Raw genomic sequence first — 25,063 nt, forward strand, 5'->3', positions numbered from 1 at the left:
ACAGTTACACTTGATTTTGAAAGCAGACCTACAAATAGTTCATGTGTCATTTTGTTGGGCCATGTTCCCTCTCTATTATTCTGGGTCCCATAGCAACAAAGAAGTGTTCCATCCACAGTTAAATCACCTTGAGACGTACTCCATGTTGGTCTATGTGCTGCAGGGACTCCATGACGCTCTTCACCAGAGCTGCAGACAAAAGGAGTGGGACAGAAAAGACCACGTCTCTTACTCTGCCACAGACATTTTGATCATTTTATGTAAAAAAATTAAGTCAGACTTCCAGGTTCAAGAGGTTTATGTTCCCTCAGGTTATTCAGGCATGATGATTTGAAAAGAGGCTACACTTAAGTGTCAACATTAAATATAAAAGACATATTAAACACATTAAAATAGCATACATGGTGCTAAAACACCCAGTAGGTATATAAGAGACTTGATTTCTGCTTTATTAACGTGGAAAATGTTGCACATTCTTCCTTTAAAAAAAGAAAAAAGTAGAAAATTTACCTGCAAACTGTTCCACCTGGGAGTCCTCCACTTCAAACAGAAGCTCATCGTGCAGCTGGGCTAGCAGCCTACAGTTACAAATACATTTAGAAGTATTAAACACACCGACAGCTAATAGGCTACCACTACAACTACAGCTAATGAACAAACTGATCTTTACAAACACACTACAATGAGGGCTTCAGCTCTGTCCTCTCTGTATTTAGCACTCTGCTCTCCCATCATACCAATCTAGTTCTGTTATTTTGATGCTCTTGCCTACAAGCGCTTGCTCTTCAAATGACTGTGGCTAGTAGTGACTCTTCATTCAGAGTTTTGATTCATTAATAAAGCACTTGGCTGTGATTTGCAAATGTGGATCAAGGCCGAGTGCAAGACACTCAGAAGAGCCGGTGAGTTTGTTGTTAAATAGGCTGAATGACAACAGTGTGTTAGCTACCACCTGTGCTTCTAATACGAGCATCTTCAGTCAGGAGAGATGTATTTGTTGGACGTACCTGGCAGAGAGCGAGCTGGAGGAGGAGACCAGGTTGAAGATCCGGATCATGGCCATCTTACAGAGATCAGCAGCTGAACCTGTGCTCAAATAAACCACATCACACACACACGTCTGTTTGACCCTGAACATGTTGAGAAGGTGAGTCAGAAGAAGCTATGGGATAAAGTCATTTTGAGGCTAACAGGATGTTTATATAGGAGGGAAATGTTATAAATAACCAATACAGTCACCAATATACTGCATTTTTCAACCAAAATAAAAATAGATCTGTTCTACAAGGATTTTACCTCGGTATGGCTATGCACAGGTTCTTAGCAGGCTACTTCATTGAAAGGATTAATATATAATTATTACACCCTGCCAACCAATTATAGTGCTGACCAGCATCAGCTTGGCTCTGATTCAGACAAAGAATACATTTTGTCAGTTTCATTAAAAACTTTGACACTTTTATACACGGATAGTTAAGTATAGATCGATAGGTACTTTATTGATCCCGAGGGAAACTCAAACCTTAACCATGGCAGTAAAAGACCGTTCTCCTCAGATTAGGGCTACTTCAAGGATGCTTGACAGTGCTGAGAGCATTGTAGGGTTTTACAATGCGAAACAAAACATGCCTCTGAATCAATCATTGTTCAGATCGTTGCATACCAGAAAACAGAAAACATCCACTGACAAACTGACAACAAAGCCAGACATAAGTAAGCTAACGTGGTGAAGCTGACTTGATTAAATAGAGTTAAAGCTAAATGTAAATACAGATACAATGACTGACTTTATCTATAAACACCTTCTTTTGCTCAATAATCAGAAGTAAAATAATGCTGTCACCAGGGAACAAGCTGACCCATAACTGTCAGTCATCTCACCTTGGACCACAAAGTTGACGGCCTGCCTCTCAGCCTGCATGCGGATGCCCCAGTCTGGAGAATTAATGTTCGGGAGGGTGCGTCGCCGACCCATGATGGAAAGCACATAACCTAAACAAACAACGAAATAACAACAAGATGTAAATAAAGATAGACTATGATGATTTACAACACATTGATACACCGTATACGATTGAAAATAGCACCAAGACAACATGAGAGATGCTCAAACTGAGAAATGTAATGGTTTTGGGAAAAATGATGTGCCCAATTAGATACCAGCAACATGTTCAAAATAGTTGGGGCAAGGTCATCTTTATAAATTGTTACAACACTTTTTCTATGAACAAACACCCTGAGGAGATCAGTTTCTGTAATTTCCAAAGTGGAAACTTTTAGCATTCTTGCTTGATGTAGGATTTTCAGCTGTGCAACAGTTCAGAGTCTCCTTTGTCTTATTTTACGCTTCATAGAGCTCCAAACATTTTAAATTCGTGACTCGTCAGGACTGCACGACGGCCAGTTTATCACCTTTTATCACTCTTGATGAAATCAGCAAGGCTTTCCCTGAACAGGAAGTTATCTATTTGGCAGCAGATGTTGCTCCAAAGGCTGTATATATGGTTCAGCATTAATGGTGCCTTTACAAATGTGCATGTTACCCAATGCCATGTGCACTAATAGACCCCCAGACCATCACTGATGCTGGCTTTAAAGCTGCACTGAAAACAAGCTGGGCAGTCAGTCTCCTCTTTAACCCAGAGAGTGATGCGTCCAGGTTTTCCAAACAGAAAGTCACATTTTGTTCTCGGTCGGGCTCTATTACAGACCCGTAAAGAGATGGATATGAAAGGAGACGTGTAAAGTTTGTGCAGTTCCAACGTCAGCATGTCAATGAAGAGGACGCTCATCTAAAGCTGAGACAATCTAATTTCCAATCCTGGAGGATGAATCAGGTTTGTCCTGTAACTTAGTCCAGCGTAAGTCTTTTGGAGGAAACAATTATCTTTTTCTGAACCCTCTCTGTCCTTTCTGTCGAGTAATTCATCCATAACCACACGCTGATAACTCCAGAGTGATTTGAAGAGAACAGTGGGAAGAGAAGTCACATGTCATTGTTGTTGGTAATAGTAACCGCAGGTTTGCAGTGGAACAGGAAAACACATCCCTGGAATCCACCTGACTCAAGAACAAAAGCAAAGAGAAACAGAGGGAAATTCTTAGTTGAAGCAAAGGCACGCACATGAAAGGACACGTCAGAATTTCATTGACGGGATACGCACATCATACAAAAACAAATCGTCAAAAACAGTCACACACAGTGGACCAGTACATTCCAGCAGCCACACAATGTAGCGGGCTTAGGAGCTAAATCCCTCTAGTATCCCTTACTGTGAGGAAAAAAACCGAGCAGGGCATGAAGCCTGAATGACCCGCTTCCCAGAACACACACACACACGCACAGTCACAAATGAATAGGAAATGAGCGCACAACAGATAGTGAAACACACAAAAAAAACCTTCTGCCTCCGACCCATGACACATGCGTGTGACCTTTCCACCAGGAATGTGACCTTTGTTCTGGGGCCCGATGACAGAGACTGGGGGTCTACTATGTGTCAGACAAACGTTATGTCCGTTTATGGACAGGTATGACCTTGACTCCAACAGGAATGTGCACTTTGTTAGCCAATGGGCTGGTCAGAAACACTACTGTAAAGCCAGTGCTTTCTAAGTTCAGGCTGGACGCTATAGATATATTACAAAATAGAAACAAAGAATGTGAAGCTATTCAATAGTATCTTCATCAAATTTTGGTGGTAATGTTTCGTTTTGTTATGTTTAACCAAATTCATTGATTTCATCAGTTATTAGAAATGTTGGTATTGGAGACCCTGAAAGATTATTTTCCAATCAGTCTTTATTAAGAACAGTTTTTTAACACAGACAATATTTGGTGGTACATTTTCGAAAATATAAGAATCATGTAAAAATATATATTGTCGAATTTTAGTCATGAATTTAAAATAAAACAAGATGATTCTGCCCTAAACATAAATTACGGTGCTACCTTTTACAAAATGTACTTTGGTCACAAGGGGCAGCGTATAAAGAACATGTTTTTTTGTCGTTGTTGTACTGATTTTGCCGATATTGAAAAATAAAGAGTGTTCCGTTGTAACACTAAAATATGTTCTACATCTCAACGACCATGATGTAAGATTGGCAGTCGTCACCTGCAAGTAAATCTTGTCTTAAATAAATATCTGAAATTGTTACTGAAGTGACATTCCAGAGACCAATAGCGTCTAAGCAAAGTGTTTGAACTGCCGCTGCTCCCATCACTGAGTATTGCTGCCATTTGTGCTGCCATGTGCTTTTATCCATGACAGAGCATAAGAGGCTGAAGCGACAGCTAACAGCAAATCTCCTTTTTATCCATGACAGGCCTTTGCCAGCTCCTCTGTCTGCAGGAGTCTGAGGTTGAGTTTCCGTGTGTGTGTGTGTGTGTGTGTGTGTGTGTGTGTGTGTGTGTGTGTGTGTGTGTGTGTGTGAGTGCAGGAACAGTCTGACAGTGTTTGAGAGCCAGGGTGTGACTGTGTGAGTGCTAGCACAGCAGGGGGTTTATATATCGATGCAGATCCAGGCTTCCATGTGTTTGCTGTGGCCTTTAGAAGTCACAGACACTTTTTCAAGTCTGCGATTCCCCCTGTTGTTTCTCCAAAAAGAAAGAAAAAAAGTCCTTCTTCTTTCCTTTTCCTTTTATCTGCGGCAGTCTTTACAAGTGAAGGTGCAGCAGCCAGCCCAAGAGCTTTGATGAAATGTGCACGACAGGACAGGCTCACCCAGAGTGGTGGCTTTATTCCATTTCAAAATAAAAGACGGCGAGTGTCAAACAGAGTGTGAACCACTCACAGAATTAATTTATTGCAGCATGTGAAATGAAAACAGTGAAAATACTCCTGTTTGGTCTCTCATCTTTGTTGTATTCACTGCTACATTTCTGTACTCCTCAGCCTCTTTTCTTCTCTCGCTGCTGTAACACCCACGCTGTGATACTGACCTCACCTTCACTCTGCCCTTTCCCGACACATTTCCAACAAATATGACAGCAGCTGAGCCGGCACAGTTCACCTCATCTCTGCCTCAGCCTGCCAGCATGCAGCAGTTCTGAACACAATATCACCGTATCGGATACCAATCATCTCCAAGCTCCGTGTAGAGGAAGCTTAGTGAGAAACTGTCGATTTCTTTCCAGATTACACAGGAGTATTTTACCCTTCTGCTAAATTCCTGGTATGGAATGAGGGAGAGAGAAAGGAAAGGAGATGTGAAAAGACAAGTGTCTAGTAAAAGGAAGAGAATATTTAAAGCATGAGAGCAGAGACAGAAGAGAAACAAAAAGAAAGAGACCGACTGAAGGACAATAAGACAAAGAGACAGTGTCACAAGCCAGGCAGATACATCTCCGCACTGTCTCAAACGGGAGGATCACCATAGTGATGAGCTGAATTAATGCAGACTATTTGGCGCAACCATCGCTGTACTGCTAAGAGTGAGGAGTTTCCACGGTGATCTGTTAATGAGTACATGACAGTACTACGATTAGGAAGCTGACTCCAGAGAGGGAGGGGAGAAATGAGTCGGGGTGTGTCATGGGTGATAGGTTGCTGTGGATGATGGAGCACCCCTCTGTGCGTGTCAGCGGGGCAGTGCCTGGGACAAAGGTGGCATAAAAAACATGATCTGCCCCAACCCAGACACGGCTATCATCCCACCGTGATTCATATGTAGGGAGCCTTAGAGGGTAACCAGTGGTTAGGGGTCAAACTTCTTACAGCCGATACTTCCGATTCTGTGCTCTGCACCGCTTACAGTCCAATTAGCAAGCTCAAAATTCAAGTGAAAATCTCCCCTGCAGATATGTCAGCAACGTAAACACAGCATGAGAAAGAGGACAAGCCCACACATTTTCTCAATGCCACATAAAGATGAAATAAAAATTGCAGATGCTCAAATTGAAATGCGTGATCATGAAGGAACTGTTAGCTGCATTTGCACGCAGATATCTGTTTATAGAGATAACATAACTGATGTCACATTACAGCCAATGCGAGCCAGATCAGTTTTGCCAATTCTGCTCCCCATACTGACTGTTTTTCTTGATTCCACCAAAGCCTGCTGATCGGTCAATACTACCCTGACTGCAAAGTTAACTTGAAACGAGATCACTTCCAATTCTAAAATCCCTGACCCGAGTTCAGGCTCTGCTTTTCATTTTGAATCTATGAAAGGAGATTAGCCCTGACCTAATTATTGATGTTTACGAGAAAACAAGGTTGTTCTACAAGATATAGTCACTGAGGACATCGTTTTCCTTGCACAAACAGCCTGAGAGAGTAGCTAAAGTCGACGTTGTGGCATTTTTTTTAGTACTCACACACAAGTGGCTCTTTCTCAAAGATTTCTACTTATTTGATTTGGCTGTAATTGGTTCATACTTAACTCATTAGTTGACTCGGTACACACAGAATAGATATAAGATAGCTGGGGTTTTAACCCCCACACAGGCCTCAGTGTTTTGTCTTGGACTGACCTCATCTCTCCGCTTGTCAATGCTAGGCTCATGAACTGTGTGCAATGACGGTTAAAGTGCAGACTTTACACTATTCTGTGTGAGCATGTTCAAGTCTCAGGTGTGCTGTGTTGGCAGTTCAGGACGAATATAAATAGATTGTCCCATAAGAACCGTCAGCCCCGACACACCCACACCCCTCCATCCCCCCCTCGTGTATTGACCCACGGCAGTTTGTCTCATTCCTGCCAATGCAAGCACATCTTCCTCCTCAGCCAAACACAAACAGGCATTCCAAGAGAGCGTGGGTGTGTATTTGTAAGCATGGGAAATTCAAACTCCGTAGTGTATGTCAAAAGTGCAGACCTTCACCCAGACATACACAAACATTTCGGGTGTATTTGTGAGGACATTTTGCTGATTTCTCCTCTTAAATCTTCAACATTAAACCCCATTTACCTGTGTTGAATATGTGATCGCAACCATGGACTCTATGATCTTACTGATAAAAATGTTGTGAATGAGTTTGGAAAGCTCTTATATGGTATGAAACATTATTTCTCCTTTAGCTCTTCCTTTAGCAGCTTTAAGACTCAACATAATCTTGAGTTGACACTTCATACAGGAGACACAGTGGGTCATTCACACACAGACCTCGTTTGTGGCACTGCTGGATGGTCTTCTGGATGAAGGTCTGGACCTCTCTGTAGGTCTGGAGGAAGCTGTCCTGGAATCTGGTGGCCTGCTCAGCACTCACCCCGAGGATCCCCGATAGACGCTCACGACCTGCAGGAAAACAAAGTACTGTTTATTAACTCGTTTTTTGAAGAATGCAATCTTAAAGCAGGCCGTATAATCGACCGGGATTGGAACCAGGAACTTTCTTGCTGTGAGGCAGCAACATGCAGCCCTAATACACTGTAGGTAATGTGCCATATCTATTGATTGTCTTTTTGTCTTTTATTTATTGATTATAATGTGAAGGCAGCTACCTGTCTATTGTCATTACATCGTTACATCCATGTGAAAAACACTCACATTGTGTGGGATCTGAACACATCTGATAATCCATGCCAGTCACGGTAATGAATACTTTTAGATTTAACTACCAAATTGATTCTGAGGACTTTCAACAATTTTACTAGGGGTGGGTTCAATCGTTTTTTTATGGTATAGTTTTGACATGTTGGGAAACGCGTAAATTATTTTTGCTGGGAGGTAAAGTCTAGGAAGTCACTGTTTATCCATTATCTTCACGCTTATCTGGGGCCGGGTCGTGTTGGCTGTAGGTTAAGCAAGTTGCCCCAGACGTCTCCACAGCAATGTTTTCCAGCTCCTTTTGAGGGGGGGGGGGGGGGGGGGGGTGAATTCCAAGGTGCTTCTAGGCACAGCAGGCTTTGGGTCTACCCCTGAGTCTCCTCCCTGCTTGACATGCCGGGGAGACTTCCAGAGGGAGTTACTGTCTCTTCTACAAATCATTCCAGACTGAACAATTCTACAATTCTACTCTCAATTCTACAATTCTACCCTGCATTGCTCCTGCTGCTTCGTGGCGGTGTATGAATGGATTAGTGTTGTACTAACTCTCTGATGTACGTTGCTTTGGATTAAAGCGTCTGCTAAATGAATTGTAGACTGACCAGACTGAACACCCCCTAATATAGATTTAAGTACCATTATTATGCCTCAGTTTGTTTTCTGTATTTTGGATTTAACAAATGCGATACAGATTGTTAATTAGTGATCTTAAGAAGTGCTCAAGGTGGATGTCAGTCTAGCTTTCCTCCTTGTCCTTGTGTTAAGGTTATCTAGCTTGCTTACAGATGTAGCTGCACATCAACTGTACAGAAGACGAGAGGTATTCATCTTATAACTAAGTCTTGAAATTGAAGCCTTAATGTCGGACTATCCATTCAATGTCAAAGTTCTGTGAAGATCTAAATAGGTGAGGTCTAAACTGTCGAAAACCTTGAGAGACTAATGAACAAGCAGTGAATTTTAATGGGGCGACACAACATTTATCATGATGGATTGAAGTGTTTGAAAAGTGATAGGAGAGGCGAGGGCAACAGAGAAAAGAGGAGAGTGAACAGAGGACAGACTGGACCGGAGGGGAAAAGAAATTAAGGAAAAAAAAGAAGTAGAGCCAAGTGAAGGGTGAAAGATAGAAGAGGACAAGATAAAAGGAAAGTGGGCAACGACCAGGGGAAGACTGCAAGGTAAGTGTGTGTGTGTGTGTGTGTGTGTGTGTAAAATGAAGATGAAGCTAAGAGCACAGAGCTTAAATGTGTGTATGCGTATGTGCTTTCAAACGAAGTGTAAGGTGTACAGTGTGTAGCAGGAGTAGAGGAGTGAGCTTTAAGGTTAGGAAGAGATTGATGGAGGTGTAGAGGGTGAGGTAATGGGCGCCACAGCTGGTGTGTTGCTCTTTGTGTGTTTTGTGGTTCCAGCTATAAGGGTGTGTGTTGAAGTGTTGTTGGTGATGAGTAATGTTATGCCAAACGGCCAAAGAGGTGGACGGAGGGTTAGCTGGGGGACAGTGGTGTCTGGAAAGATAAAAAAAAAAATCACCACCACAATACAACAGATACAAAAACAACTCTCCCTTCACTTAATGATGATGTTTTTCTGTATGTTCGACCTTCAATGTGCAAAAAGGTGCATGTGCAGAGATAAACAAGGTGTTTTTCTTACATTTTATCTGCTGAAGGGGGAATTCTTCCCTTTGCCCCTTTTGGTTAAACGTGAATTTTATTTGATTTTGCTCAGTTGGAACAAACAGGTTTAACTCAGGGAGGACATTTTTCAACATGTGGTGTAAAAATATCATCAGAAACTAATTATTATCCCAAGCAGATTATTTTTAAGTCTTAAAAACTGTTAACATGGCGAAAAGACAATAAAGTGAAAACAGTTTTAACTCTATTTCCCAAACACGGACTTGGACAACATCATCACAGGGCAGTGGATCTCAAAGTGGGGTCCACCATCGGCACTTGGAGGGGAATACAGGGGGTGCCAAGCATTTTAGTTTCACTACAAGACGTTAAAAATGCTCCAGTGACATTTAAACTACTTCTTTTGGTCATGGGTTTCATACATTGTCTGTAATAAATGAAGGTTCTTTTTGTTTTAGTTATGTGTCCCTTAGCGTGAAAAAAGTTTGTGAACAAATGCCCGAGAGTATAGAAATCAACAGTTTTGTTTTTGGCAGAAATGTCAATCCAATTAATAAGCATTTGTAAAAAAAAAAAAAAAAAAAAAAAAGAGTCGAGAGCAGAGAAAAAAATAGATTTTTTTATGTAAACATCATGTGCTTCATTTCTGGAAAGTCAGCCCTAGTCAGACAGAGTGTAGGATGTTTGAATTCATCCGAGTTGACACGTCTGTCACTGAAATATGTCAGGAACAAAGCGCCCTTCAGCGATGTGACTGAAGTAACCATGAAGTTAATGTGTAGTCCACTCACTCTGAATGTGTCAAGTGTATGAGTGTATGAAGCCCCACATTCCTGCTGAATGAGGTCAGTTAAATGACCTTTAACCTACTCCTACCGACACTCCCTGGCCTCTCTTCTGGACCGCTGTCCAATTTTTTGTCTCACCAGTTTTTATTCTGTTCCCTAAAATAAAACATGATTTATATTCCAACTTAAAAATAGTCTACAGCTGCAAAAAGACTGCTGATTAGCTAGTTTAAGTTTTTTTTAAGCTTTTTTAAGTCTAAAGTTGACAAAACCTGTCAACTAATTAACTAGTTAATGTGAAAAATCAGGGTTCCCACGCTTTTCCAGAGATCATTTTCCAGGACTTTTCACTTTTCCTGACAATGATCGAGCAGGTATGACAGTCCGTGATCGTGCCACAACAACATTAAGTGAAGTCTTTAAAAAGGCTAATCACACCCACTGTGAGCTACCGCTACAAAGGTTATGAATGGATTAGATTGAAGATTTGAAGAGACAATGCTAGCAAAGTAAAAGGACCATTATCCAGTATTCGGCCCGTGTTTGACTCATCTTTCACTGTGCATATGAACACGTTTTTTTCCACACATGACGCGGTTATCTTTTCCAATCTGCAGTTTATAAACATAGCCAATTGGCATTTATTAAACGTATGAAATAATTGTATTTCACAATCACTTTTGTCAGGCACAAAGTCATAGCAGAACACAGATCTGGAACTGAGACAGCAGCTAGCAAGAAAGACCGATTAGAGAGAGAGATTCAGTGCAAGCTAGCATGTCATTCTAACTACTGTTAATGTGCTGACCTCAAACCAACGAGAAAACACAACTCTACCTCCATCCTCTCAACTAAACTGTAAATAAATATTAGCTTTTGACACGAGGGGGAGGCAGAGCCATTACATTATCTATAGAATTCGACTTAATCTGCGTCGTGTGTATTATGTAACAAATAGCTACTTTTCTTAACGTGTGGCGGAGAGTGTTAGAATAGTTTTCCAGGACATTTGACTTTTTCTCTCATTTTCCAGGGGTTTTCCAGAACTGGAACATTTGTCAACTGTTTTCCAGGGAGAGTGGGAACCCTGAAAATGTATTTTCTCTGTCTGTGAATGTATATTCTATGTATGAGTGTGTGCAGGAGTCCACAGCACTTTGCCCCTCCTCCCTGCCCTGATTAATGTCTTGCAGGAGAGCTTCCTTTCAGTATTTGGCATCCATGGCAACGCATCCGTCCACTGAGAGCTGTCTGTCCATGATGATCAGGCGCTCCTTCCATACTCTTCCTCATCCCCCCCCCCCCCCCCTCCCCTTGCTTTTCTCACCCAACCCGCCTCTCCGCTCTTCCCCTTTCCCCTACATTACTCTCTCCTCCGACACCTCCCCCGTTCTTCTTCTTCTTCTTCTTCTTCCTCCTTGCCTTTAGCCTACATTTGCTACATCTGCCTCAGCTCTTCCGCTGTATTTTACATCTCTGTATTTTTAGCCCCGGCTTTCTGCTTTTTAAACTGCATCCTGTGCCGCCCTACAAGTCTCAAATGAATAGCTTTTACACATTTAGCTATTACTGTTTGTTGACTTCCCAAGAACTGACTCATTCATCAGTGTGCGTTTATGGTTGTTTGTGTGCTAATGCTTGTTTTCTCTCCCGCTGAGCTGTATGACTCCTTCTAGAGTTGAAATTCTGCAGAGCGCTCCATGATGAGCCTGAGAGCGTCAGATTTGGTTGACCTCTTGAATGCACTCTAAACATACTGAATCCACAGTGACAGAATGCTACTGGCCCTGTTCCCTGCAGACTCTGATGCAAACCATGCGCTTTAGGTTCACTGCTGATTGGTATAACACAATTTCTTCTTTTATCGTGATGTTCTGTGGAGGGAGAACAGTGAATGTCCTGTTTTAATAATATATGTTGTGTTCGGGTCAAAGAACACAGAGTAACAAATCCACTGGAGCAGCATGTTATATAAAAAGAGTTTTCTTTTTACCTTAGAGAAATGAAAGAAAAATAAATCTCCATGACTTTCAGTTTTTTGTCCTCCTCTACTCAAGGTTTATGCTGGTTTCACCAAGTGAAGCTTATTTTTCTGATAAGTGATACAGTGAATGCCAAACTCTAAGAATATAGTGGAACACCTGAGGGGACAATATGACCAAGAAGGTTTATAATTTTGTGTTTTCAGTACGACCCGGCTGCAAATAACAGCTGGTAATGATAGTGCTGATTAAGATAAACAGCCTACTCTAAGATAAGGTGAGTTTATAGGATGGCTCAGTTAAGTCATTGTCATTTTGTTGATGCAGTTTTTCAAAGGGGGGGTGCCACATTAATTACAATTTAAAGATGAAGAGCTAAACAATGGACGGTAAAACGGCCCAAAAGTGAAGCCAAAAATATCTAACTCCCCAATGCTGAGTGGCTGCATAAAAGCTGATAAGCTCCGCCTCCTCCTTTTTAACAGATGGGACATTGCTCACAATATAAAATCATGTCTTAAGAGTTTTTTGTACCATCTTGTTATATTTTGCTAAAATGATTTGCTTATCAATACGCGTGTGACTTACTGTAGCCACATGTTGCCTTTCCCCGTCCTTAAATGTGACTCCCTCATGTCAAATCAGTTAACCACAAATAATCCCATTATACAATCAGTTATATAATCTGCATCCAAACATTTTGTGCAAGAATTCATGCTTTCTCAAATCATGCGTCCACATGTGAGTAAGCCACAGAATATGTTTTTCAAAATGTAGCAGACAAGTTCAAATGTTTTTTTTTACACATGGTTTCATAGCAAAGCTTTCAGTTATTGTTCTATAACTGTATTTACTTACATGTCTGTCCTAACTGTGTTTGTTTTGATTTATTCAGCATGTATCACCTGTTTGTTTCTGCCCATGTCTGCCAATAACTGTCTGTACATAATTATTTTATGTCTTTATGTAGAGACAGGACAGTGGATAGGGTCAGAAATTGGGAAGAGCGAGAAAGAGAGAGTGGTGGATGACATGCGGGAAAGGAGCCACAGGTCAGATTCAAACCCAGGCCGTCTGCTTTGAGAACTATAGCCTCTGTACATGGGGGCGCACTAACCACTAGGCTTCCTGCGCTCCCCTTTAGATTGAATTTTTATTGTATTTTAGCTTGAGGCCACAGACTTCAGATCAAATCAATATTATTGTTTAATTCGATTTAAATAATCTATATCTAAATGAACTGAATCCAAGGGAAACATTGTGGAAACTCTTTGTCTTTTACATTTGCTAAAAAACATGATGTTATTTATAGTGATCAATTCTGTGTGTTTTTTTTGATAAATAGAAAATAATGAGACCTTCATTTAGAACAGAAGCCATGCAGTCAGGTCTGTGTAATTAATAATGTGTGAGTAACTGTGTTTGGAGCAGATGATGTAGAGTGGTGAGATAGTAGCTTTGACAGCAGGCTCTGAAGTCGTCAACACTGTAATTAAACCAGGCTACAGGGGTGTGAAGATGAAACAGTGAAACTAGAAGTCAGGATGTTGTCAGTGAAGCAGAAGGTGGCGCTGAGCATGACGTGAGCCTATGGAAAATAATGTAGCTCTACAAAAGCATTTAAATTGACCAGAGGCAATAAAGCCTGATGAAGAGTGTAAGCGGCCTGTAAAACGAAACACGCCTCTATCACACAGGTGAACGCACAATGCAAACGTAAACATGCTCACGTTTTCAGGTCTGTATACACACATTAATACAGAGCTTATGATTGGTTGGCCCAGATATCGACAACATGTCCACACACACACACACACACACACACACACACACACACACACACACACACACACACACACACACACACAGGTGTCCTGAGTGTGCATGTGTGAGTGCCTGTGTATGTTCAAGGGAGCATGCACATGTGTGTGCGATACAAAAATGGGTCACAAGTGACACAGACAAGTCTCTTTATGGGCCACGGGAGTGTTATTAACATTTATCTTTCCCACTCCCTCTATTTTTATCCCCTCCTGCCCCTCCGCCCCGGTATGTGATCCAAAAGATGAAAGTAAACTCAGAAAACAGTGATCTCCCTGGAGCAATCTGAGGACATTTTGGAGTTTAAATAACCTAAATTCCTGAGAGAAATAATCCCATTTTTAAGGTACTGCCCCCCCCCCCTTCTTTCTTTCTGTGGTATTTTATTTCATTATTAAAACATTAACACAATCAACTTTTAAAGTCGTATCCAATTGCTAAACGACAAACGAACAAACAGGTCAATGAATCTTTGTAGCTTCATTATCTTCAATCAATTATGATCCACTGGTGTGTGTGTGTGTGTGTGTGTGTGTGTGTGTGTGTGTGTGTGTGTGTGTGTGTGTGTATTTGAACTCACCTGCCCCGTACACGACAGAGTAGACGATACGTTTGGCATGTTCCCGGTCCTCAGAAGTCACCTCACCCTCACTCACCCCCTTCCTGAGAGACAAGCAGACATAAACAGGCTGAGAGGGGCATAGCGATGATAAATGAAAACAAACACACACACAGTATTTATCAGAGGTTGCAATTCAATTTGGAGAAGTTGGGTTCAAGGGAAAATTAAGGAGTTGTCTAAAGTGTAATTATAGAGACACAGATATTTAAGACATTTCGATTAATTTTAAAAAAAATCTGTGAGAGGTGACAAGAAGCTTTCAACGGATTCTTGTTCCTGATGTCCCCGGCCGTCCTCCTGAGAATTATCAGCAGATTTTACTGTATAATTTTTGAAATAATTACAGTTTAATTGTTCTCTCTGAATTTTTGAAATAATTAAAGCTTAATTTTGCTCAAATTGCATATAATAAAGTACTTATTTGACAGATTTAAATCTTTTTTTTTTGTCCTCTTTACAGTTTCAATCACTAATGACTCTTATCTCTACTACTTGCATAGTCTTGTTGTCTCTATAAACATAACAGGTGAAGGTTAAGGTTTTATATTGACACAATCATGACAAAAGTTTGATTATTTTTTACTAACTTATTAATCATACTATACTGATTGTTGTAGTGGAAGAAGAAAAGACTTGAGATGTGGTTTGGTGGCGCAAAGAGGAAGTAGAAGTACAGACAAATAAATGGACAGGAAAATGAGAAGAAAGAAAAGACAGCAGAAGAAATACTTTAGGACATGAAAGATCAAAAAAGGAAGAAATAATGCCAGACTGGAGGTCACATGAAGTGCAGAAGGATAGCGGTGCTTAAGTAAAGTGCAGAGACAAGGGGAGAGAGGCAGGGCTAGACAGACAGACAGTTATGTAACTTGACTTGTAGACAGCAGTGGTACAGGGGATCAGGCTGGGTGGGGTGACAAGTCTGCAACATGGCATTTCTGGAGGGGGCTGACGGGGAGCTGCCACTGCTGGTCAGTGTTCAAAGACTCCAGAGTTTTATGAGGTCAAACATCTTGGTGTCTGCAGCCTTGTGATAATGAATGAAGGAATTTGAAGTAATTATGCTTCAAATTCCTCTTTGCTGTTGACTTTCTCTCTTAGAAACACACTGACAAATATTTTGCTGATGAGTTCAGGTACTTGTTGGTAGGTAACTTCTAACCTCCAGTGGTTGACCCAGAGGTCAACCTTCCCACTTTGTCTCTGGCTAAGGATAAAATGCACACTGGGTTTTTATTGCCCCCTGCTGGACAGGCATCAATCCACTGCCTCCTGTTTTACGTCACATTCTGGATCTAAGAAAAGCTTCTACCTTCCAGATATAATCCTTCTTGCTGGTGATTGTTAATTCTTGACACCAGCTTAAAGAAAATCAAACTTATAAGTATATTAAAACGAGACTTAGAAAATCTGAATAATACTCCAAGTTAAAAGGAATCAACTTCGTAGCTACACAGGCAAAGAAAAAATAAGTCTGGAACATTGTGGGAGGAAGAAAGTGTGAAATTAAAATGTAAAAGCGTGATGGAAAAAAAAAAGGGTAGAATGGGTATAAGAAGGGAGAGAGAACTGTCAAAGGAAGGAAAGAGAGGGCAAGAAAAAAAAAGACCAAAACCACTTGAAGAAATCCTCAGAAAAAAAAAGCTCAAAGGAAAGAAACAGAAGACTTTAAAGAGAAAGAATCCGAGGGTTCAAAAAGAGAAAGAGAAAAAGAGTCATTTGTATTAACCCCAGCAGAGCTGCTGTGACGCAAGTTAATTTGTTTAAAGGTGAAAGAGACACACGCAATGTAGAGCCTCTGTGGAGTTGTTAACATGGTCTGTGGGACCAGGTAATCTGTTTAACTGACTGCCCTCTGCCGCCGACTGCACTGAGATGAATTACAGGAGTAAAGGTTGAACAAATACACACAGATACACACAATAACTGAAACCACTAAACACATCTATAAGTGAGTGTTAACACTCTTTTGGAGTAAGAAAGACGGAGATAAAACATTATAACACAATAATATAGTCTAACAGCGACACACTGCATTCAACCCATGGAGGTTGTGAAATATTTCAGTGTTACTCTGCCTTAATGACTGACTTTTGGTTAGAAAAGTGAAAAAAAAAATCATTTCCCAATCGTTTATTGACAGAGATAAAAGGTATTTTAAGGGGCTGTCATGAACGGTGGATTCTTTTGTCTAAACATTTGTAAAAAAAAAAAAAAATCCTGTCGCTACCTCAGAGACCAGGACTGGCACCTATTTGATTGGATCCAGCACCTCCTCCTCTGCCACTAGAATCTCTAAATAAATTTGTGTAATATTTAAAGTTATCTTTTCTGTAATTATTTTATTTTATATCTAAATCACCGAGGAATCTCTTGTTTTCCTGCTCATATGCATTTCTAAATCTTCTTTTTTTAAATAAGGGCGAGAGGTCAGATAACGGTCAGGTCATCTAGGGACACCTGAAGCCGGAGTTTTGTGTGCATCAGGGGAGCTAAGTTTATGTTATTGTCTGTAATTTGGTCAAGGTCGAGGGATCGATGGCCGCTTTGTGGGCTGTTTTGGCCAAATGAACAGGTGTCTGTCTAGTGTTGATCATTAATGATAAGAGTGACGAGTGTGATACTGATTATAAATTATAAATGCATCAGGCCAATAAGTGGGGGAGTGTACGCAACACTTATGTAGGTGTATGCAACTGGTTTAAAGCTTTTGGCGTCTTAATGGTTTTTGATAATCATTTTTGTTAGCCTCGTGTTGTACAGGTGGGAATTTATGCTGCGATGATCTATGAATATTTTACTAAGAAAATGGCCAAATGAGTGTGTGTAAATGTGTCGCTGTCCAAAGTGCTGAAGCAGAGCAGACTGGCAGATTGACAGAATATCACTCAGAGAGAGGAGCACGCCATAAACAGCTGATTCTACGAGCTGCTCTCCGGTTGATTTTATGCAATTATTGTGAATGCTCCGTTGTCCCCGAGGCTCTGCCACTTTCGGATGCATTCCTTGACCTTTTGGTCTCCCGCTGAAACAGCACTCCCTCTGTGCTCCGGGATCCAAGGACTTACTTATAAAGCACTGATCCACACTCACCTTGGCGGAGATCAGGGGAGAACCTGTGTGTGTGTGTGTGTGTGTGTGTGTGTGTGTGTGTGTGTGTGTGTGTGTGTGTGTGTGTGTGTGTGTGTGTGTGTTCCTGTAAGACATACCACTGAGAGGCCAGCATGGCGAAGACGTCAGCCCGGGGGTTGGTGAAAACGCGGAGGAGCTCAGGGTCACAGGAGAGATGAGCCAGCAGACGCAGCTCCACCTGGCAGAAATCTAACACACACATACAACATACTGGTATGTCATATGTTACCAGTTGACTCCCAGTTAAACCAATCTGAAAATATTAATATCCCATTTGGGATAATATAATCAATCTATCTCTCTGTCTGTGAAATCACAAGAGTGGACTAGTCAAAGTTTGTTTGTAATTTTCAATTGGGGCAAATTCTATTTGTGATAGTAAATATTCTTACTTTGTTATTTTTACTGTAAGTTTGTTTAATCTCTTAAGGTGAGGTTTTGAGATAAGCCCTCATGAGTTTCTACCTCACCTGCACATGTGTTTTATTTTATATTTGTTTTAATTTTCTGTTTGACTCTTCTTTCAAATAATGTGCAAATAAACTAAACTAAACTAAACTGTCACAATGTAACAATAAATATATACACCAAACAAGCCGTAACATTATGACCACCTGTACGATCCTGACATGGTAACAAAGGTGATAACTGTACTTTATGGATATACATTAAGTGAGGTCATGGTGGTGGTGGTTTACTGGGGTGCATTATAGTGAAATGTGTTCATTATACTGGGCCCCGTCATGGATGTTGGAATGAGAAAAATTAATATGAAAAGTTCCTTTTGGTTGTAAGTGCACAAAAAGGTGAAGAGAGCGACGGCAAATAGTGTCAACGAGAGCAGAGAGCAACAGCTCCCGGTGTAAAAGCAAAGGTCACTGTCTGAGGAGAAATGGATGTCTCTTCCTCCTACATGATTCTCCCCGTGTTACTGCCAAATGACGGGTCTTGAAAGAAACGGCTTCTTTTTCAGTCAGTCACCTCAAAGCTTAATGATCGCTTTTGATGTTAACTCGCTTTCTAAACTCCCTGAGCCGGACTGAAAACCTGATGATTATCCACAGCAGTCAGATAATCAAACATACAGCAGCTCAAAAATGCATAAAAAGAAACTATTTAGTTATATCTTATTTACGTATTCTCCAACTCTGTCCAACCACAGTGCTGGTTCAAAGTGTAATTTCCAACATCAGGATCCAATAACATGATCATAAGTGGATGTACAATTTTATTGCATTCAACAAAAAGTTGAGAGAATGTCTTACATACCTTGATGTGATTATCTTGTATGAAAAAGTTTACAAAGACCACAACTAAATGTATCCAATAGGGTTTGGACATGTGCTTAGATGTGAGCTCAACAGATCTTACATCAGGAAATACTCTGACAGCTTTTATGTAATCCAACAAAATGTTCTGACTGATGTTTAAAATGCCAAGATTGTGATCCAATTTTTTTCAGCCATTCCCCGGTAATCTAACGCTGCGGTGAAATAAATCCATGTAAAGCTTGGTTATTAAAGAAAATCAGGTTCCAGTGAGTCACATAAATGCTGCTTTAAAACCCTAATATGAGTCTTTCTAGAGAACTGAGGATTGTGAGTGTTAATGTAGCATTTTGTAGCACAGCATTACTTCTCTTTTCTTTTTGTTTGTTCATAGTTGTCACTTCAGTTATTGTTCTTGAGTCTTACTCTCATCAATCTGCCTGTCTATGTCTGCTTTACTCTTTGTTTTTATGCATCTATGTCATTGTCTATCTATGTCTGCTGTCTCTTTCACAGTGTTGTTGTATCATGTGTGTTATTTCCTAAAAGCCAAATCAGGGACAAGGACTGCAAATTAGCCCTGGCTAGAGGTCCTAGATACATGTACTGTAGTAATGCCTCCATGTATTGGCGCTTACAAATAAACTGATATATCAACAAATACTGGATGCAACTAAAAAACACAATTCACTAAAAGTTGCATTATTACTTCAATTAATAAATGAAGAAGAATTACAACAAAAGTAATCATAAATAACAGGTGTTTTAACCATTGTTCATGTGTGTAAGTGAAGCTTTCATAATAAGCAATAAAGCTCAATGACTTTGCAAAGTTTTCTCATATCAGTCAATTGTTTTCTTGGCCAAAAACGGATTATTTGATGTTAAAAGATTTGAAGCAGTAAATGTGAAATCGAATATATGACAGGAACGGATGACTGCAGGATGGACACCGTTTCAGGACAGACACATTAACAACTTGTCTTTGAAGGCGTCTGAGAGCAAATCGTCTAAGAAATTGGCCTCGGTGCACTTATGTACGCTAAGAGATAACCAGGGGGAATAAATGAGGCATACTTACTGACAGAGAGATAGCTGTTCCTTCAAAACACGCTATAATATATCTGAGTTCACTGATAATGGATTTTGTAACACACACACACACACACACACACACACACACACACACACACACACACACACACACACACACACACACACACACACACACACACACACACACACACACACACACACACACAGGTCTTTGTGGAAGGTGACAGTGACAGGTCCTGCACTGACAGCTCAGTTGTCGGATCTTAAATGAAACATCTCTCAAGATGTAGTCGCAGGTATACACACACACAAGTTGACACAACATAACACAGACACACATCCACAAAGTGCATTTCACCCCGACACATTTTCTCCTCTGCTCGGCTGCTTAAAAGCCAAATTAAACCCTTCTAAAGGCAGGGCAAATGATTCATACGGATGCAGGAAATTGAGGGATTTTCTCTCAGCCTGGATGAAGCAACCAGCTGTAATACGTTTCTACTAGAATGGGAAAAGGAGAATTACGTGGGATAGCTGCATGGGATTGCGAGGGGTAAAATATCGTGCAAAGACAAGTTAGGAATAGTAACATTTATAAAAACTTAGATCAAATGTTATGTAACACAGATTTTTGACCGTGTCATCAAGACGAAGTGAAAGGGGAGAATACTCCAGCATCTTAAAGCAAACAACGTTTACAGTTTAACGATTTTAGTAAAGATGATAAAAGGGGCAGCGAGAAAAGGAGGGAGAGGAGGAAGGGTAATGGTTGGGTGACCAGTTGGAGGAACAGAGACGTCTGCTTGTGCTTGTGATGAGGTGAGGAAGGCAGTTTCTAAAGATATCATCCCATCCATGTTTTATGAGCCAGATCACATTTCCTCCCAGCATGGCCGGCAGCTTTAGAAACATATTGCTGACCAGGATTTGTGTGTGAGCGAGAGAGTGTTTAAATTCATGTATGTGTGCAGGACAGAAATAGAAAGGAAGAATACTGAGGCGGATCTCCAAAGAAAATGAAGTACATTTATGAGACTATGCATGCACATACCTAATTGTGGGTAAAAATGTGTGTGTGTGTTCCTCAAGGTGTTCTTCTGATTGAGATTATCGGTGCAGAAAAAGTGCCACAATAAAGATCCTTGTATTGATCCATACAGGAATAACTGTGACGTACAGTAAGCTATCTCTTTGAACTGGCTCAGTTCAGTTCTATTTATGACCCACACAAACTGTAAAGCCAAAGATTTATGTAGATGCTAGACCTGGTCAGATCTTTTTGAACTTCTCATTAAGGGAGTATTCATTTCTTTCAAAGCAAGATTTTTTTAGCTGCTTATGAAACAGACTGTCATGAATATTGATGCCTCTTTTAGACCTTTGAGAGCAAACAAGACCATGAGTGAGAAGGCTGATGACCTCATTTGTTCTTTTTTCTAAAGTCTAAAACTGCTGCCGCGGGGTAGCTTCCACAGTGAATGAGTACGGAGAACCGTTCTAATTTTTGGTACCAGCAAACGTGATTGGTCAGTACCCAAAGTACCGATGCTCACGGACAAACGGTTCTCCCATACAGTAAGTATCAACGTTAACAGTCCCTCTTATTTAATGCAGGGCTTTCCATAAGCGCCGGCTGTCGGCTAATTAGCCCACTAGTGATGTCATACAGTCGTCTTCCTTTTTTTCTGTTGTTGAATCAAACAAAATAGTTTGAATTAACAAATCAGGACTCGCTTTTCCTGTACATTTGAGAAGCAGCCGCCTGTTTTAAATTCATAACATACACATACATTTAGACATCTTTCAAGTCACGTCTCCATTTTTGCTCGTAACGATAAAATCCTACAATATCCATCTCTAGCTGCCAGACAAAGAACATCAGTGTGTGATGCTGAAGCAGCCTTTTTTTTACATTTACCCCGGCAAAGACTCCTGATGGATAAAATGTTTGGCAGTTAATAGAAGCCAGGTTAATTCTTTTGTGGAAAAAAAAACACCACTTACACATGTACAGGACATGATCAGCAAAGTCTGCTTTGTCCACAATCATTACATTTCTTGCAGGAGCTTAAAATAGCTGAAAATATTAGTTTGAATAAAACATTGTGCATAAACAAAATTATGTTGGTCTCTGTCAGATTCTGATTATATTTGTGATTTTGTATGGAATAATTATTCATCTCTAATGAAAACCTTCATTAGTCATAAACATAGCTGTAATAAACCATTTGCAAATTCTCTATGCACTTGAAGTGATTCAATCTAAAAGAGCAGAAAATGACTTTCTAACTCCAAATGTCATGCCCCTCTTCATTTTCCAGACAGAACAGGGTTGTGTTTTACTCGAGACTGCTGAAATGAAAAAGAATAGAGAAGCTGTCACTTTTTTTCCTGTAGTTCCCGGGACAGCATACGAACAAATTTAGGGGACGAAGCCGCGCCTCATACATTTTTAATGCCACCACCCACAGCACCCTGAACAGCCCTCAGTGATGCTTTGCAGTGCAGAGTGGAGTATGAAGGTTATGGATAAAAGCGTTAGAGCTCGACTAAAAGCTGCATATTGAGAACATTAAGTGTCCTCTGGGGATTGTGGCCGGTCTAAAGAGGCGTCAAGGAGGACTGAACTGAACAGCATACAGACCATGTTGGCTTCATACCTATAAACCCAGGAGGAGGAGGGACAGGACCAAAATGACAAATAAATCCTACAATTAATGCCAGGATAACTCTGGTCAGTTCAGTTAAGATCCTGCTGGTCTATCTCTTGAGATATTGTTGAGATAATGTCCAACATTGAAATTTGTGTCTAGATTAAAGCTCAATGTAAAGGAAAGCCCTTCTGATGAATGACGGATCCATTCTTAAGCCCCTTTCTTGATTGCAATTTTGCAGAAGCACTGTAACGAAGCCCCGCCATCATTTAACCTTTGTTCTGTTTATATTGATTCTTCAACAACATAATAGTGGTGCCCCAGTGGGTGAATTTACATTGTGTCACAGCATTGAGGAAGCACAAGATGCACGACGTGTAAATAAGCAGCAGGAGCTTCACAAACACACTCTCTCAGTCACACACACACACACACACAAACAGCGGTGTTCTGCAAGCTCTGATGTTGTACATTGATCCCATCTCACCCTGTAACACCTCTGTTACTAGCTCCAAAGCCAACACGGTGGAACAACTGGGTTCCTCTATTACTCCTCTGTGGCAATCACGTTGAAGGCGAGATGCTACAAAAGTGTAAATATCCCGCCTCGACGTGGATATATCACATACGATCCATAAATCTGCCAAATGACCTCTTTCATGACAGCGCCTGATATGCAACATTTTTGTTACCCTCACTGTTAGGTAACAGCTTCATCCTGTTAGATGGACGCGTTAAGCTCTACAGTAAGTGATTTTGTCAAGTAGCACTTTTGTACAGTAGTAGATACTAACACATTATTCTGCATTAAGATCTTGCTTACTACTAACACAACATGTATTGATGTGTATGTGTTGTACAGTACACAACAACTGTATGTGTTCGGCAATACTAAACTAGTTTGGAGAATAAACAAAGTAGAAAAGATGACTTTAAACTAACAGGCTGATGAGGGAATTAGGATGAGGGCCTGTCTTTGTTCTTAGTTTGGCTAGGCTTTCTTTTTCTCTGTCAGCTCCAGCCCACACACACCCAGCAGACATCTCCAAACAGAAAAATAACTGAGTTGACAATTGCAAACATAAACACACACACAAGCGTTAGACACTCACAGGTTACTTGAGGACATGCAGCGTGTTTTAAATGTACTGTAAAGAACAGTTCGTTTTCTTCTGTTTTTTCTTTTTTTATTACGCCATAATTTTGATTATACTGGAGGGTGGGAGCGATAAACTCCCAATGAAGACAATAACTGCTTCATACCCCCCTAAACATACAAACACACACCGCTTTCAAATGCAGGAATCATTTTGACACATAATACCTTTTGACGTGCCCCTGAGTTGAACTTCTTCTGAGGACACTGTGCAAAGTGATAGTAGTTGAAACGCTCATACACGCACAGCTGTTGTTCCAGTTTGGGAAGGACATTGCAGGACATGAAGGGGGTGACTTGGCGAGGGGTCCCTACGAGGGGTTGTTTCCATGGCAACCTGGCCTGAGCACATGTGTGCGTGTGTGTTGGTGTGGGTGTGTGCGATTATGAATCCTGCTACTGTCCTCCTGCTAACCCGGCTTCATCTGCCGGCTTATGTAAGTGCGTGTCACACTGTCAGGTCCAGCAGACACGGAGCGTCCCCTCCACAAAGCCCTCCCAGCCTGACAGCGTTCCAGCTCTGCCCTCGGTCTGCACGGCATGGACCAGAGCTACACCCTTAAGTTATTGTATAATGCCAGCTGGGCTCGGTTGGGTCAGCTTTAGGTCTGACTTTGATTACAAACTACATAAATCTTTGATGAGTAAGCTGTATCAATTTTCACAAGGACTGCCATTTTATCCGAACGGCTGAACCATAAAAACTGAAGTAATGTTGCTGTAAATTCATTTTCTGCTCCCTCACGTTTAGTAAATGGTTGGGTCAGCAGTAAATGCAATAACATGCATGAGCAGCTGAATCAACTGAATCAAGACTGAAGCTAATTCATGACAAAACGTAAACCCTTATGAGGTTGACGTTTTCAAAAAAGTGCTTTTTAAAAGACCCAAAACATTCTGATATAACATTACTTATTGTCCTACCTGCAGAGAGAAAAGTCCACCCGTCCTGAGGAATGAACATTGCCCGAGGATGAACAGTCACCACCTCCTCCTCCTTTCCTGTGGGGACCAAACACAGAGCCCTGAGGTACACCTCTGCAAAATATTTCTCACTATTTACGACACAGTATTCCTGTAGCTGAAATTTTAGTACCTGCTTATAGAGCAAAAATAACTAATTACCCATAGGTAATAAAAGTGTTATATCCTTTTGGATACATTAATTGTTAATCAAATAAATATTTACAGGATTCAATAAAGGAAACCTTTGGGTTTTATCATGCCCTAAACCTTTTCATGATTGATAGTCTCAAAAAATGATTAAAACTTACAAAAAAAAATCACATTTAAACTAGATTGCATTCCTACAAACAAGCAGAGCATCTTATAAAGTAACAAATTGATTTATTTCACAGAAGATTTAAAAACAATCTTATCGACCACACACAGCATACCTTGTAATTTATTTCTAATAACCTGGGTGTATTGTCGGCTTGATCGAAATAG

The 25,063-nt window shown here is 40.7% G+C and overlaps 1 protein-coding gene across 1 annotated transcript in view; it reads right to left on the reverse strand.

Moving 5' to 3' along the window:
- poln (polymerase (DNA directed) nu) overlaps positions 1 to 25,063 on the reverse strand; it is a 56,244-nt gene that overhangs the window by 4,675 nt on the left and 26,506 nt on the right. The window contains exons 16-23 of the mRNA XM_065950922.1: positions 24,539 to 24,616; positions 17,558 to 17,669; positions 14,307 to 14,389; positions 7,112 to 7,243; positions 1,882 to 1,992; positions 1,008 to 1,086; positions 511 to 578; positions 128 to 189 (exon numbers count right to left, since the gene is read on the reverse strand). Of these exons, the coding sequence (XP_065806994.1) occupies positions 128 to 189; positions 511 to 578; positions 1,008 to 1,086; positions 1,882 to 1,992; positions 7,112 to 7,243; positions 14,307 to 14,389; positions 17,558 to 17,669; positions 24,539 to 24,616 (725 nt within the window). The remainder of the gene's footprint in view (positions 1 to 127; positions 190 to 510; positions 579 to 1,007; positions 1,087 to 1,881; positions 1,993 to 7,111; positions 7,244 to 14,306; positions 14,390 to 17,557; positions 17,670 to 24,538; positions 24,617 to 25,063) is intronic.

The sequence above is a fragment of the Labrus bergylta genome, chromosome 22 (genome assembly GCF_963930695.1).
Source record: "Labrus bergylta chromosome 22, fLabBer1.1, whole genome shotgun sequence".
Classification (NCBI taxonomy): domain Eukaryota; kingdom Metazoa; phylum Chordata; class Actinopteri; order Labriformes; family Labridae; genus Labrus; species Labrus bergylta.